A 13,497-nucleotide genomic window follows, 5' to 3' on the forward strand; every position below is an offset into this window, starting at 1 on the left:
CTCCTTGCGGATAAAAAAGGCACTTTTGATGTTGTAATCATGGAGCAACTTTGCCACTTTGTAACATTCTTGATATAAGGTAGCATGATTGTATTCTTAAAATCTTGTTTAAGTGCAGGAATTGTCGAAGGTGTAATAAGAATTTTGTTGATGGTCTTGGGTTCATTGAGAGTCAGGTTATGCCTCATGTAGTGCAGTTCTTTATTTCTGTTAATTGACAACGCTTTTTTCATATTTCAGAACAAATATTGGCCATCAATACCACAGGCCATCAAGTATTTTGGTGACAAACAAAATTGCTTATATTGATCATAACGTTTTGCATGAAAGTTCAAGGAAGCCTCTGAAATGCAGCAGATTTGTTTTAAATTAAGCAGATCCTCACACAATTACATTGTGTGAGGATCTGCTTAATTTAAAACAAAAATTAAGGCTTAATCTTTCACCAAGTTTGGTCTACTTTCATTAAAAATCTACACACGATGCTACAGAACCTGACAGAAGCAACAAGCATTGTTCCAACATGCATATAGTAATTAATTTAACATTTCTATTCTGATTATTTATTTAGTATCAACTGTGAAGTTCTGATAACATCTAATATGTGCAATTAATTGTTTCTAGCCTCTTTTCTGTACAACTTTTGCTAATACCTCTGAAAATGTAAGTCTAACAACTTGTAAGGTTATATTTTATTAAACTCATTATTTATCTTAAAACGTGGTCTCAATACCAGAAGCTGTCTACAAAACTGCTATGCCACAGAAACTTGTGTATTTGTGAAGTACTGTGACTACAAAGGTATAATTCCGTAGTTGGAGAAAAATGCCAACTAGACCTCTTGGTGGTAGATGTCTTTTACTGCAGTGAAGCATCACCTTGCTTATTGGAGGTACAAAGTGGTCTTCAGAAGCAAGGGCCTCAATTTGTTCCTGCTTCTTACATACAGTGCAAGTTAAAGGACATGCAAGAGACACTATAGGGATCTAAACCCGCCTCCTCCATTTGAAAGAACAACAATAAATCAGTTCCAGAGATTGGCTGCTAGATATTATATGGGAATGAACTTGATAGTAATGAATTAGGAGGAGGCTTCTTCACCAATGATCGTCTTGGTTGGTACAAATGATTTGAGAAGCGCGAAGTATTCTATGAGGGATGATATAAAGAGTTGTTATAAGAGACAAAAACTGAAGAGCAAGAAGGTGAAGATTGTAAGTCTCCTACCACACTATGATAGAGGTGAATCTAACTGAGGAGGAGATCGTTGGTAGCCAATGAATCTATATGTAGACTGTGCAGAAGGAATGACAGATTTGTTGATTTGTGGTCTGTGTTTGACAGAGAGAAGGATTTGTACAATGCTGATGGACTACATCTAGATGGTTTTGGTGAACAAAGCTCTCTGAAGAGAGTTTTTTTGTTCACAAAGCACGCTGAAGCACAAATTCAGGAAAACTTAAGCAATTAGGGTGGATCCAAGGAAGTTTGTGTGAAGGCACCCATGAGGAGAGCGAGTGTGAGGATGACCAAGTATGGAATCTAGTTTCCCAAGCAAAAATACTGAATAGGATAGTCAATTCAGGATGGGGGGGGGGGTTAAGGGATGATGCAGTTTCTATATACTAATGTCAGAAGTATTATCAGGAAAAAGAGGGAGGAGTTTTTGGCATTGGTTAATGCAATCTCACCAAAGGTTATAGGCATTAGTCAGACTTGGCTAAGAGCAGATGATGTAGTTACAGGAATTGAATGTGGAGGGTTTAGTATTTTCAGGGAAGATAGGATGGATGAAGTACTACTGATGATAGCAGATGAATTGCAGCCAAAAAGAATACAAGACATTCATTTGAAACAATATGATGTGAGATTAAGGCCATATACAGTTGGTTGTTGCTATAGACCAGGGAGTTCTATAGATGATCTGGAAGACATGCATTGCCAAATTAATACAAGTACAGGTTGAGTGATTATTATACAGGGGACTTCACATGAGGAAGAAAGATCACATGACAAGAAGGAAATAGAATTTATGCACCTGCTAAGGGTCATCTAGAGGAAGCAATATTAAACTGTGTACCTATGGTAAGGAGGGTTAATTGGGTACAAGTTAGATGGATGGGTAATATCATTAAGCACCAGCTTCAGAAGAAGACAATTCTGTGGAGGGCATATAAAGAGAAAGGTGACCAGCAAACTCACGAACAGTACAAGGCTCAGGCAAGAAAGGTGCCGCATGGCAAGGAAAGCAAAATCAATGAGTGACCACAGTGTAAGGTTACTGCTTTAACCTATGTGACAGACACTGTGAGAACATAGGTGGATGAACTGGAGCTTCTTAGAATATTGCAAAATCTCAATGTAAATATGACTGTGGGATTAGATGGGATATCAGAGGTTTTTTGTGAGAATGTGCAAGTAAATTACTAAGGCATGACCATCGGTCATGTTTTAGTAATTTACTAAGTTTTTTATAATAGAGTAACAGCTGAATAGGATAAAGGAAATGGCTAAAAAGGAAATAAAGGAAATCCACCAAAATCCAGCACGATTTTGCTGGATTTTGCAAAAGCATTTAACAGAATACCACACAGCTCTTATGCAAATTAGAACAAATGGGGATGGATATCACACTGGTTAAGTGGATAAGAGCATGGCTGATAGAGAGATATCAAAAAGTGGTATATGGAGGGGCAGAATTGAAACAAAAACAGATGACTAGTGGTGTGCTGCAAGGTTCAGTGCTGGACCTACTGCTGTTTAATTCGTACATCAATTATATACAAAATAAGCTGAAAGAAAATATTCAGCTGCTTCCTGATGATATAAAATTAGATACAGTAATAGCTAATCAAGGTGATGTGGAGAGTTTCCAGGATGATTTAAATAGCCTCTCGGTATGAGCAACTGATTATTAGCCATGTATCACATTGATGGCATTCTACTTCAGGAAATAGATGAAGCTAGAGATTTAGAGGTGGTTATAGACAGAGAGTTAAAGTATAGAGGAATATTGCTAAGGTAGCCCATAAAAATATTACTTGACTATTTAAGAATACAAGTAGAGATTAAAAAGTTGTTATTCCTTTTTATAAGGCTTTGATATGTCCACATCTGGATTACTCTGCTCAAGTCTGATCCCCCCCCCCTGGGAATGAGGAAGCAATGGAGAGGATTGATCACTGCACATTTTCTCAAATGTTGGAATCAAACTGGACACAGCCACCCTCATTTCCTTCTCCACATTGATTTTCGCACGGTATTTCATTTTTATCACAGTGACCGCCCGAAAATCCAGCTTCGCACAAATAAGAAATTGCAAATGGAATTAAAATTCTCTGAACTTTTTCACTCAGAAGGGGATATTCATCTTTTACAGATATCCAGAATTCAGTTAATTCCATACTTTTAAATTTTGTTTTCAATGTATTGTCGCAAGAAAACTCAATAAGATTCTCTTCTTCTGCAGCAGTAAATTCAGATGGAGCACTGGCATTAGATGGATCTTGAATCTGTGCAAATTTATCGACATTATCATTTTGAAATTATTTCTTAAACCAGGTGATAAGCTGTGATAAGCATTTTCTTCAAAAATGGATTTCATACGTTGAGAGAAATCAACTCCATTGGAGGTCAAAAACTGTTGCAACAGGGGGAATCATTCTTTGCCTCCATCTTCATTTATTTTTCTTTTCGATAGTTTTAGTTTTTTTTTTATAAAAGCTGAAATTTTCTCAATCTACTTTAAAAGGTGCATGTTACATCCCTGCAGGGAGAGATTCAGAGCATTCATCTTTTCAAACATATCACATAAGTATGCTAGTTTTACCAAAAAATCTTCATTCACAAAATTTTCGGTATACTTGTGGTCTTCCTATTTAAGAAACATAAATTTCCTGTTGCAGTACAAACGTACGAGACAAAACATTACCACGCGAGAGCCATCACGAAGTGCTGTAGTACAACAAAGACATGTGCTCGGATCCCATATCCTCACATAGTGTTTTGAAAAACCTTGCCTTCAGCGGCCGAGTTTTTATAAAGTTTACTACGTTCACTACATATTCTAAGACCTGGTTCAATGTAGGACTCAGATATTTTGATGTGAGTGCTTCCCTGTGAATAATGCAATATGTCCACAGTGAATCAGTTGCTTTGCTTCAAATAAGTGCCTGCAATCCTCCATAACAGCCGGACATAGAACGAGCACCATCAGTACAGACACCAATGCACTTAGTCCACTTCAAATTATTTTCGGATATAAAAGTATCAAGGAATTCTAACAAATCTTGAGCCTTAGCACCAGCAGTGATACTTTTACAAAAGAGAAGGTTTTTACAATGTTATTACCATATATAAACCATACACAGCAAATCAAGTGAGCATCATTATTATTATCTGTGGCCTCATCCAGCTGCAACCCAAATTCCTTCCCTTTTATTTTTTCAATTAATTGATCATTGAGGTCCTCTGCTATGTGCTGTATTCTGCGACTGATGGTGTTATTGGACAAAGACACTTTTGAAAGCAGCTTCCCAGCAGACTCACTGATCATAATATTCACCATATCTACAGCAGCTGGTAGAATGAGTTCTTCTGCGATGGTATAAGGCTTCTTATATTTTGTGATTCTATGTGCCACCGTGTAAGATGCTAGCAAAGCATTGCTTAGTATTGACACTTGCTTATAAAAACTACCTTTTTTTTGTTGATTTAACTCTTAACTTTCTGGTAAAATATTCATGAGATGTACTAACCATACTGCGATGACTCGTTTCTAAATGTGTTTCAACTTACTTGGTAGCATGCACGCTGGTGCCAAAACTGTGATACACAGGACACACTGTGGCCTCCCTTCACCATTGACTTCTGTCGACGTAAAACCAAAGTCCAAATAACTGTCATCATATTTTTGATAATTACACTTCACACTCTTGCCACTATTTGACTGTGTGCCCTCTTTATTTTCTCTCACAATGCTTATTACTGTTTAGTAAAAACTGGTCCATTTTTAAAAATACATACGAGAAGAAATACTTCAAAAATCACTTGACTAAATGACAACAATATTCAGTTGATACAATCTCCGAAAACTAATTCAACACTAAGACCGTGCGAACCGACAGCTATTTATATATGAACACAAAGTACTGAGAAAGTTCAAGAAACTACTAAAACAATCAAGAAATTTAATTATTGCAGAACGTCTTCTAGTAACCATTTGTAGATTCTTCTGCAAACAGTTATTATTAAGTGAGTTACTGATTTGCACCAGGTCTGCTAGATGTCACGTCCTATCACATTGAACTGAAAATGGAAATAAAATTCTGAAAATTTTGTAATCGTGATGCTCCTGTGAGGAAGCTGCGGCTCCCCAGGGCGCTCTAATCCAAATCACCAGATACATATCCATCCCATTTTCTTCAATTCATGCAACAGAGTTCCATGTGGAATCCTCTCAAATGTCATTACAAAGTTCAGCAGTATCACTGAGTGACTATTTCTTTTATCCAATTCCATTGTCACTTTGTTATAAAAAATATGCAGATTACTAAGGCAATACTTACCCTTCACAAAACCATGTTGTCCCTTATGAAGTATCACATTCCTATCCATTCAGTCTGGAATTCTGTTATTTATTAACTTCTTCAATACCTTAATCACCACTCCTGTGATTGCAAAAGGGCTGTAATTTGCTAATGTTGTCTGGGCATTGCCTTCTTTATGCAGTGGGACTATTTTGCCCTCTTTCCACTTCATTGGCACCTTTCCAGAATGGATGCTTAAATTAAGATGAGGTAAATCTCTTGAGCATTCTCTTAATACACAGGCTGATATGCCATTTAATCCTATGGCTGTATTCACCTTAAGGTTCTACAATATCATAAGCACTTTCAATTCTTCAATTTCTATTCTCTCATCAGTCAATGTCATATCTGACATTGCAATATCACCATATCACCATGTGGTTTGCTTCTGTTACTTCTCTATTATCAGAACTTCTTAAAGTCATCCTTCCATAGAAATTCTTCCTTTTCCTTGCCATATAGCGAAAGAACGCTTTAGGATTTCTTTTAGCCTCATTAGCTAGCTTTGGCCTTCCTTAACATACAGGTTACCCTTGCCTGTACAGACAAGAAGGGTATGCTGATCACCTTTTTCTTTATATTCCCTCCAAAACTTTTTCTGCAGCTCCTGCTTAATGGATGGATGCAACTCATCCATCTAACTCTTATCTGATTTATTCTCCTGATTTTGGGTATACAGTCTGACATTCCTTCAAACATCTCTTGATCACATCCCATGCACAACCATCTGTCACCTCAAAATTCTTATTCCATGGTACTGCTGAAAGCTGACTCGAACTTGTCATAATCACCTGCTCTGTAATTCCATATACACCCCTTCTTAACAGAAATGTCTACACATCTGGCAATCTCCCAGATCACCAGAAGCAGAGGAAGTGTGGTTAGATTGGAGAAAGTGATAATATGACCAGATCCAATATCCTCGAACCATGTGACCTCTCCATTATATGCTATCTCAGGTAATTATATCTTACTATATAAATTCTATTTCCTTCCTTCTTGCTTATCTTCCATTAATATAAATTCCATTCTCTTCATTCTGTGTAATTTCTCCTCCCAATCTGTATCCATAGTTGAAATCCCCCAAATAATTACTCGATCTGAACTCATTGTGCTAATTTGCCAATGCATATCATTTGCATTATCTCCTATATTCCCTAGATTATAGCAGCAACCAATTATATATTTCATCCTACTGACCTATACCTCACACCAGATAGCTTTAACTGCGCTGCCCCCCCCCCCCCCCCCCCCTCCCCCCGATTCCATTTCCTCTGTCCTCTCTGAAAATACCATATCTCTGGCATTTTATTCTTATATCATGATCAGTGAAACCAAGTCTCACTAAATCCTGAACCTTCTGGCCAAGCTGAACTAACCAATGCCAAGAACTCTTTCTCCTTATTCTGAATACTTTAGCAATTAACACACATAAATTGCAATAGCTCCCTCCACATCCCACAAGCTCCTTTTACACCTTGTGTTGCTTAGCCCACTAAAGAACCTGGGGAACTATCCAGAATCATTGTGGTCCCTCTTCTGCTTACTAACCTCTAGGTTGCTTAGAACCTCCACACACTCACCTGCATCTCACTCTAAACATTCTAGTTTTGCTGACTTTGCACTTTTAAACTCTCACTGAACTATACTTTAAGACACCTGACTCCAAATCCATTAAAATGCAAACCATCTGCCTTATATAATCCTTCCAACAAACTCACTCCACACATCCACAAAGCCCACACCATTCCTCTTGCACAATCGGCATCCTGACTCATTTGCAATCTTAGTTCATTTCAACATACTCCTATCATACCATGGCAACAGCCTTACAACTTTTACTTTCTCACTCTTCTTATTTGCTTGTACCAGCAACTATTTCATTTTTGTTGCATACTACATGTCATCAGCTGGATCATTTGTACCAGCCAAAATAATCACTTCCTTCACCATCACCCTCTGCATCCTTATTATTATTAACATCTGACCTCCATGGAGTCAGAGACTCATTGTGAGGGATACACACAAAGTCATTCAACTGTGCCTTAAACTACTTTAATGTGTCTACATTCTCAACACATTCAAGGTTCTCCAAATCATTGCCATTATCCATGAGACGTCTTCAAAACTTGTGCAATATGGCCCCTGAATTTTAGGTCCTTGTCCACCACCACTTCCAGATCTCACATTGCCTCCAACTCCCTCAAAGTTTCCCCACTAAGTGTACACTTTGTAACATTGAACTGACAGTTGCACTTACCTGCCCATGAATGCAATATATTCAAGTTCTTCTGTAAGGCCATAACATCTGCTTGACTCTGCACTGCTCCCCTGAATTTTGCATCATCTGCAAACAGCTGCATATCACCAGTTCAACCCCCTCTCAATATCATTAATAAACAAATTGAACAACAACTGTCCCAAAACTGACCCCTGCATTACACCACTAATGACCTTCCTCTTTCGGGATACTGCACCCTCCATATATAACTTTCTGATACCTATCTGACAGTCAGTCACTGAACCATCTCAAAAGTCTGTTATCCAATCCCATCCATTTCAATTTTTTTACCAACTTATCGTGTGGCAATCTATCAAAAGCTTTTGCAAAATTTAAGTATATCACTGTATATGCATCTTCCTTGTCAAAGACATTTGTCACCTTGTTATAGTACATAAGTTAGTAAAATATGATCTCCTTTAATAAACCCATGCTGATAACCACACAGAATACTGCTGTTATCAACTCATTTCTGTATCCTACTTCTAACCAATCACTCTAACACCTTCACAACAACTCCAGATATACAGATTGGCCTATAATTTGCAGTGGAACAATTTTATTTTCTTTTCACTCCCTTGGAACCTGTGCTGCTGTAAGAATCTTAATAAACAGGTATGCCAGTGCTACTGCTAATTCCCTTAAGACATGTATTGATATATCATCAAATCCTATCATCTTATTGACATCAAGGCTATTTATTTCCTCAAATACCTCCTGCTGGCATTGCTAATATCCTTTATCTGTGGCTCCAGGAAAATGATTTTGTCACACTCTTCTCAAGCACACCTATTATCATTGAATCGCCATACAAAATTCAATCCTCATTCTTATTGTTTCCCTCTTTCATACTCTGCTTTCTGTCACCTCACTCACATTTCTCTCATTTCTGTCACTTCTGTGTCATATCACCTGCCAGGCATTTCTCAAACCATGCAATTTCGCATTTTGTTCTGTGAAGAACAAACTACATGTCAACATGATATCTTTTCCTATAGCATCTGCTCATTCTCTTCATTTTCAATTGCTGTCACTGCTACTGCATGCAACATCAATCTCAATGTTCACAATCACATTTTCTTGCATTCTATCATTCAACTCACTGTTGTGTTATTATTCTTACTTTCAACATACTTCTGGCTTACACCTAGGAATACTCCTGAAACATCTGCTCACAAGTTTTGTTCTTTCAAGACATTTCATTTTATATAAAGGGCATACATTATGCACCTGCTGCAGTGAACCAAATCACACATTGCTTCAATGACATACAATGCAGCAGTGTTTCTCAACTGCCAGGCCAAGAGAGGTTCCTCTGGAATTTGTCATTTTAGTTTTCTAAGCATTTTTCATGAATAAATATTTTATAGTGGAAATATTCTGAGGAGAATAATATCTGTGAATGTGTCAAAAAGCTCAGACCCAGAATGCCTAAATAAATCAGTGTAGCAAATGTCAGTGACCGGGCCGCATAATTTTAAACATAGAAGCATTCATGAATTATTGTTAATTTTCACACATCGAAATCTTTCAACATTCAGGAAAGGGAATACTGCTGTTCATGACCAGCCATGCCGATCACAACAATGGGCGGTGTATCCTCTATTCTCAAAACTGAATGAAATAATGTTGCAAATGTCAGTGACAATCAGCAAGGAAGTATAAAGAAAATTTTTCCACTGAAATTGAAGATCAAGGCAGTCTTGTATCCAGTTCTCAAATCTAGTAATACTGAATACTGTTTTTTCGCAAGTTCACATTGCAGTGTGTAAATGCTTGTTTCGAAACCCGAGTGCCGTGAGTCCCCTGCTCAGCTGACTTCTATGGTGAGTTACAATGCATAAATATTTTTCTCACTACCAATTTTTTTTCAAACCAACATTATTAAAATCAATGTTACACTGAATAATATAAATTTTTGATGATCAGAAGGGTATATGTCAATGAAAATCAGCACAAATTAATTCAATGATGTTGGCCTGAGGAAACTACAATATGCTACAAGATTTCATTAGTCCAGTGATTGATAATTAATTTAAATGTAATTTTATATTTGTCAAATGCCACACCATGTACTAATACTCTTTATGATTATGCCATAATTAATTATTAATATTTATGTCAGTTTAATGTATGAATTTAAAAAAAAAAAAAAAAATGGAAACGTATTTTCGAGTAAATTTGTTGGAACCGGGCCCTCGTCTTATGAAAAAAGAATTTACCAGGCCATGGCCTCACAAAGGTTGAGAACCACTGCCATACAGCATACCGTAAAAAAAATAAAAAAAAATAAAATAAAAGTTTTAAAAACAACCCTCACACAATTAAACAAGCAAACACACTCAAAAATAATCATCCAGAAAAAAATGAGTCTATTATTGCTAAATATTTACCAAAACAACTTATCTTTTGACTTCAAAAATCACAACATGTAACATCTTACACCTTCTATTGACAATCTTGTAATAGAAGAATGAGTGGATTTTAACATAACTGCTGTCATTAGAAGGGAAAAGTTTACTAGTAATGTTTTTGTATAATTTATGGATGATGGAGAAATGGAAAGGATACAAATTGCTCATAAAATAACATATGATACATATAAAAATCTGATTCATACCTTTAATTTATTAAACTATTAATTGTCCTCAATTCACAAATAAAGGTTATTTTTAAGAGAGGTATAGCAATTTAGCATTTTTAATTACTAATATTATTGTAGCTGCAGTGATGTCAATAGATCTGAAACTGTGTTAGAGAAATTTAAAGAATACTTCATAAATCAATACTCAAAAGATACAGCAGAATTTCAAACACATTCTTCATCTTCAAATAAAGTATCATTAGACAATTTTTACCTTCAGTGATGGATGATCTATCTACTTTGCAATCCAAAAAGTGATCTGCCTCTTTTCCACCAAAGGATTTCAAGAATCGGGAAGTAACCCCTGGGAAAGACTGTTTAGCAATTAGCATGTAGTGTTCACGAAGTCTTAAAGCTTCATGGAGAAGCTGTGATGCTTGCTTTAGATCATCCAGTGGTACCTGAAAAGGAGAAGAGGAAAAACACTCACTTTTATTAAAGAAATGTCTGCAAAACATTTCAGCCAATATCAGGAATTATAAGTATTTGTTATATAAAGAAATTTCTTCTCGTATTGATATTTTTGAAGTGGTATTTCATAACTTAATTGAATATATTTTTTAATTTATTATTTACTGCATCTATGAAGCAGTTCTAATAACAAATAAGATCAGATCCAATAGAGAATATTAGAACAGTTTCTTAGAATTAATTAACCACCACTTCTTAAAATGACAAGGTTGCAATTACTGGTTACAAGCATACTGAATCCATAGCTGCTGGGCATCCAAAAGTATCTCTCTTCCACTTAGAACATAGCCTACATTTCCTACATACATACATACTTCAATGCAATGTGAAGTCTTTAGCATCAAAATGATTGCAACTTAAAAACTATCAAAAACATCACTGCCAAATGTGCCAGCCCACTATACCTCCAGAAAGAAGAATTCCTATCCCTTACATTTCATTGTATTAGAATGTGTTGTGATACTTTTAAAGCAACAAGAGACAAACTTTAAATTTTTTGTCCTTGGTTAAATGAAGATGGGCTCTCTCTTCTAGACACATATCGTGTACCATACGAGTTCAGCCTACTGTATTTCAATTAGGTTAGCCAATTTCTGGAAAATATGAATAAGGGCATCATGATACAGCAGACTCATTAAACCACAGAAAGGTTAATTGGCACATCACAGAGCTCAAATTAGTCACAGAATCTTTTGGATAAATATAAAGCAACTACACTATAAATATGCTTTTTTCAGAGAGTTAAGCTTTAAGTTTGAAACTGATGCGCATCACCTAAAAATTTTTGGGGGAGTTCAAACTACTTTAAATGGATTCTAACAGTTATGATATAACTTTTTTCTAGCATGCAGCATTTATATAGTCTAGGACAGAGTGTATTAAACTTATGGATGTTAAGCATATTATCCTGTTAATCCTTTTTTTTTCCCTTGTTCCTTTCTATAATGAGGATGGTATAAGATACTTATCCCAAAATATATGCATATCAGTTTAATTAGTATTATGATAGGTAATACTAATTTTACTATGAATATGTTGAAATAATTATGTTTATCACAGATAGCTCAAAATAACTTCTTATTGATTTGTCCCATTCCCCAGCTGTTCACAGTCTGTGCTCAATACCATTTCTACCAATATTTCCATTCAAAATTTTCAACTTAACTTATATCTCTTATTCCATCTCTCAAAAGTTGTGAATGCTGTAACAATCACCATGAATTTACATTTTAGTTTCAAATCACTACATTAACTATTCACTCTCTTCTTTCATTCATGATACAGCTTATGAAATAGACTATTAGCATCAGTGTTTCTGTCATTTATTATTATTATGTGACACTTCCATGGAGTCTAAGGATTCATTCCAGGAGGACACTACACCACATGATCCACCAAAACACTGCACAATTCAAGTCTTCACTAACATCCACTATCCATTATGCAATATTATGTTTGTTCTCTGTCCTACAAAACAGTGGGACAAAAAACCTTGAGTTGCCATGAGGAAAAACCCTGCTATCTCTATCAGAGACCAGTTAACTTTCATTGAAGGAAAAACAAAAAATTTCTCTCATGACAAGAATTGTTAAGAAAATCAAGCTTTGGAGATAACCAAAGTAATCAAGATAGTTATATTTGAAGAGCAGTCAAAATATACTAGACAGTGAAGAAAACTCATAAGAGGGTATTCTAGGTTTAGCATTCTTTGACATTAAATATAAAACTGACCAACATGCATCACTCCTACATTAGAAGGAATCATAGCTGCTTGGATATCTGTATGGGAAAACTGGAATGGTGTGCAACAAAAGGATGATTATGGGTGATAATTCTACATCCACCAAAACCACCTCATCATCCTCTTAAAAAACCAGGAGTCTACAAAATCCATTGCTCTTGCGGGATTTGCTATGTGGGACAGACAGGAAGATCTGGAGAAATACGCATGGCTGAACACCAAAAAGACGTACAATACAAAAGAGAACAAAAAACGGGTCTTGCTTTCCATACCACTTCCACTGGACATGATGTACTTTGGCAAAAAAACGACGATGTCATACATAGAAAACAACAGTTTTATAAGAAAATTTAAAGAAGCTGCTAATATGCTAAAAAAACCCAACCTAATGCAATAAAAATCAAGGTTTAATTCTCCATCAAGTGTGGTCAGCTCTAATAAAAAAATCTACCTCAATCTGAGCTTGGACTGTATGAACGAGAACACGTGACATCGTCCAGTATTGTTCAACGTCAATAACGTTTTATATCTGCATTCTGTTATTTGATTTTATGAATAGCCAGACGGTTATGATTTTTATTTATTAATTCTCTTGTTTAAACTTTAAGTTATACTATTTACCCCCCCTGAAGATGTAAATCCTAAGATTTATGAAACTTGTCGGGAACTATTATTTCAGTATTTTGTATAACTGAATAATAAAAAATGTGGTGTAATCACTGAAATATATCTTTTGAACCAATTAGCCACAGAAGTCTACGCCTGCGATTAT

The 13,497-nt window shown here is 35.9% G+C and overlaps 1 protein-coding gene across 8 annotated transcripts in view; it reads right to left on the minus strand.

Moving 5' to 3' along the window:
* Positions 1-13,497, minus strand: part of AMPdeam (AMP deaminase) — a 443,168-nt gene that overhangs the window by 246,458 nt on the left and 183,213 nt on the right. For all 8 annotated transcript variants that reach the window (XM_090412444.1, XM_090412451.1, XM_090412439.1 and 5 more), the window contains one exon: positions 10,728-10,914. In XM_090412444.1, the coding sequence (XP_090268570.1) occupies positions 10,728-10,914 (187 nt within the window). The remainder of the gene's footprint in view (positions 1-10,727; positions 10,915-13,497) is intronic.

This window comes from Typopeltis vanoorti, chromosome 2 (genome assembly GCF_054136105.1).
Source record: "Typopeltis vanoorti isolate ZY-2024b chromosome 2, IOZ_Tvanoo_1.0, whole genome shotgun sequence".
Taxonomy (NCBI): domain Eukaryota; kingdom Metazoa; phylum Arthropoda; class Arachnida; order Uropygi; family Thelyphonidae; genus Typopeltis; species Typopeltis vanoorti.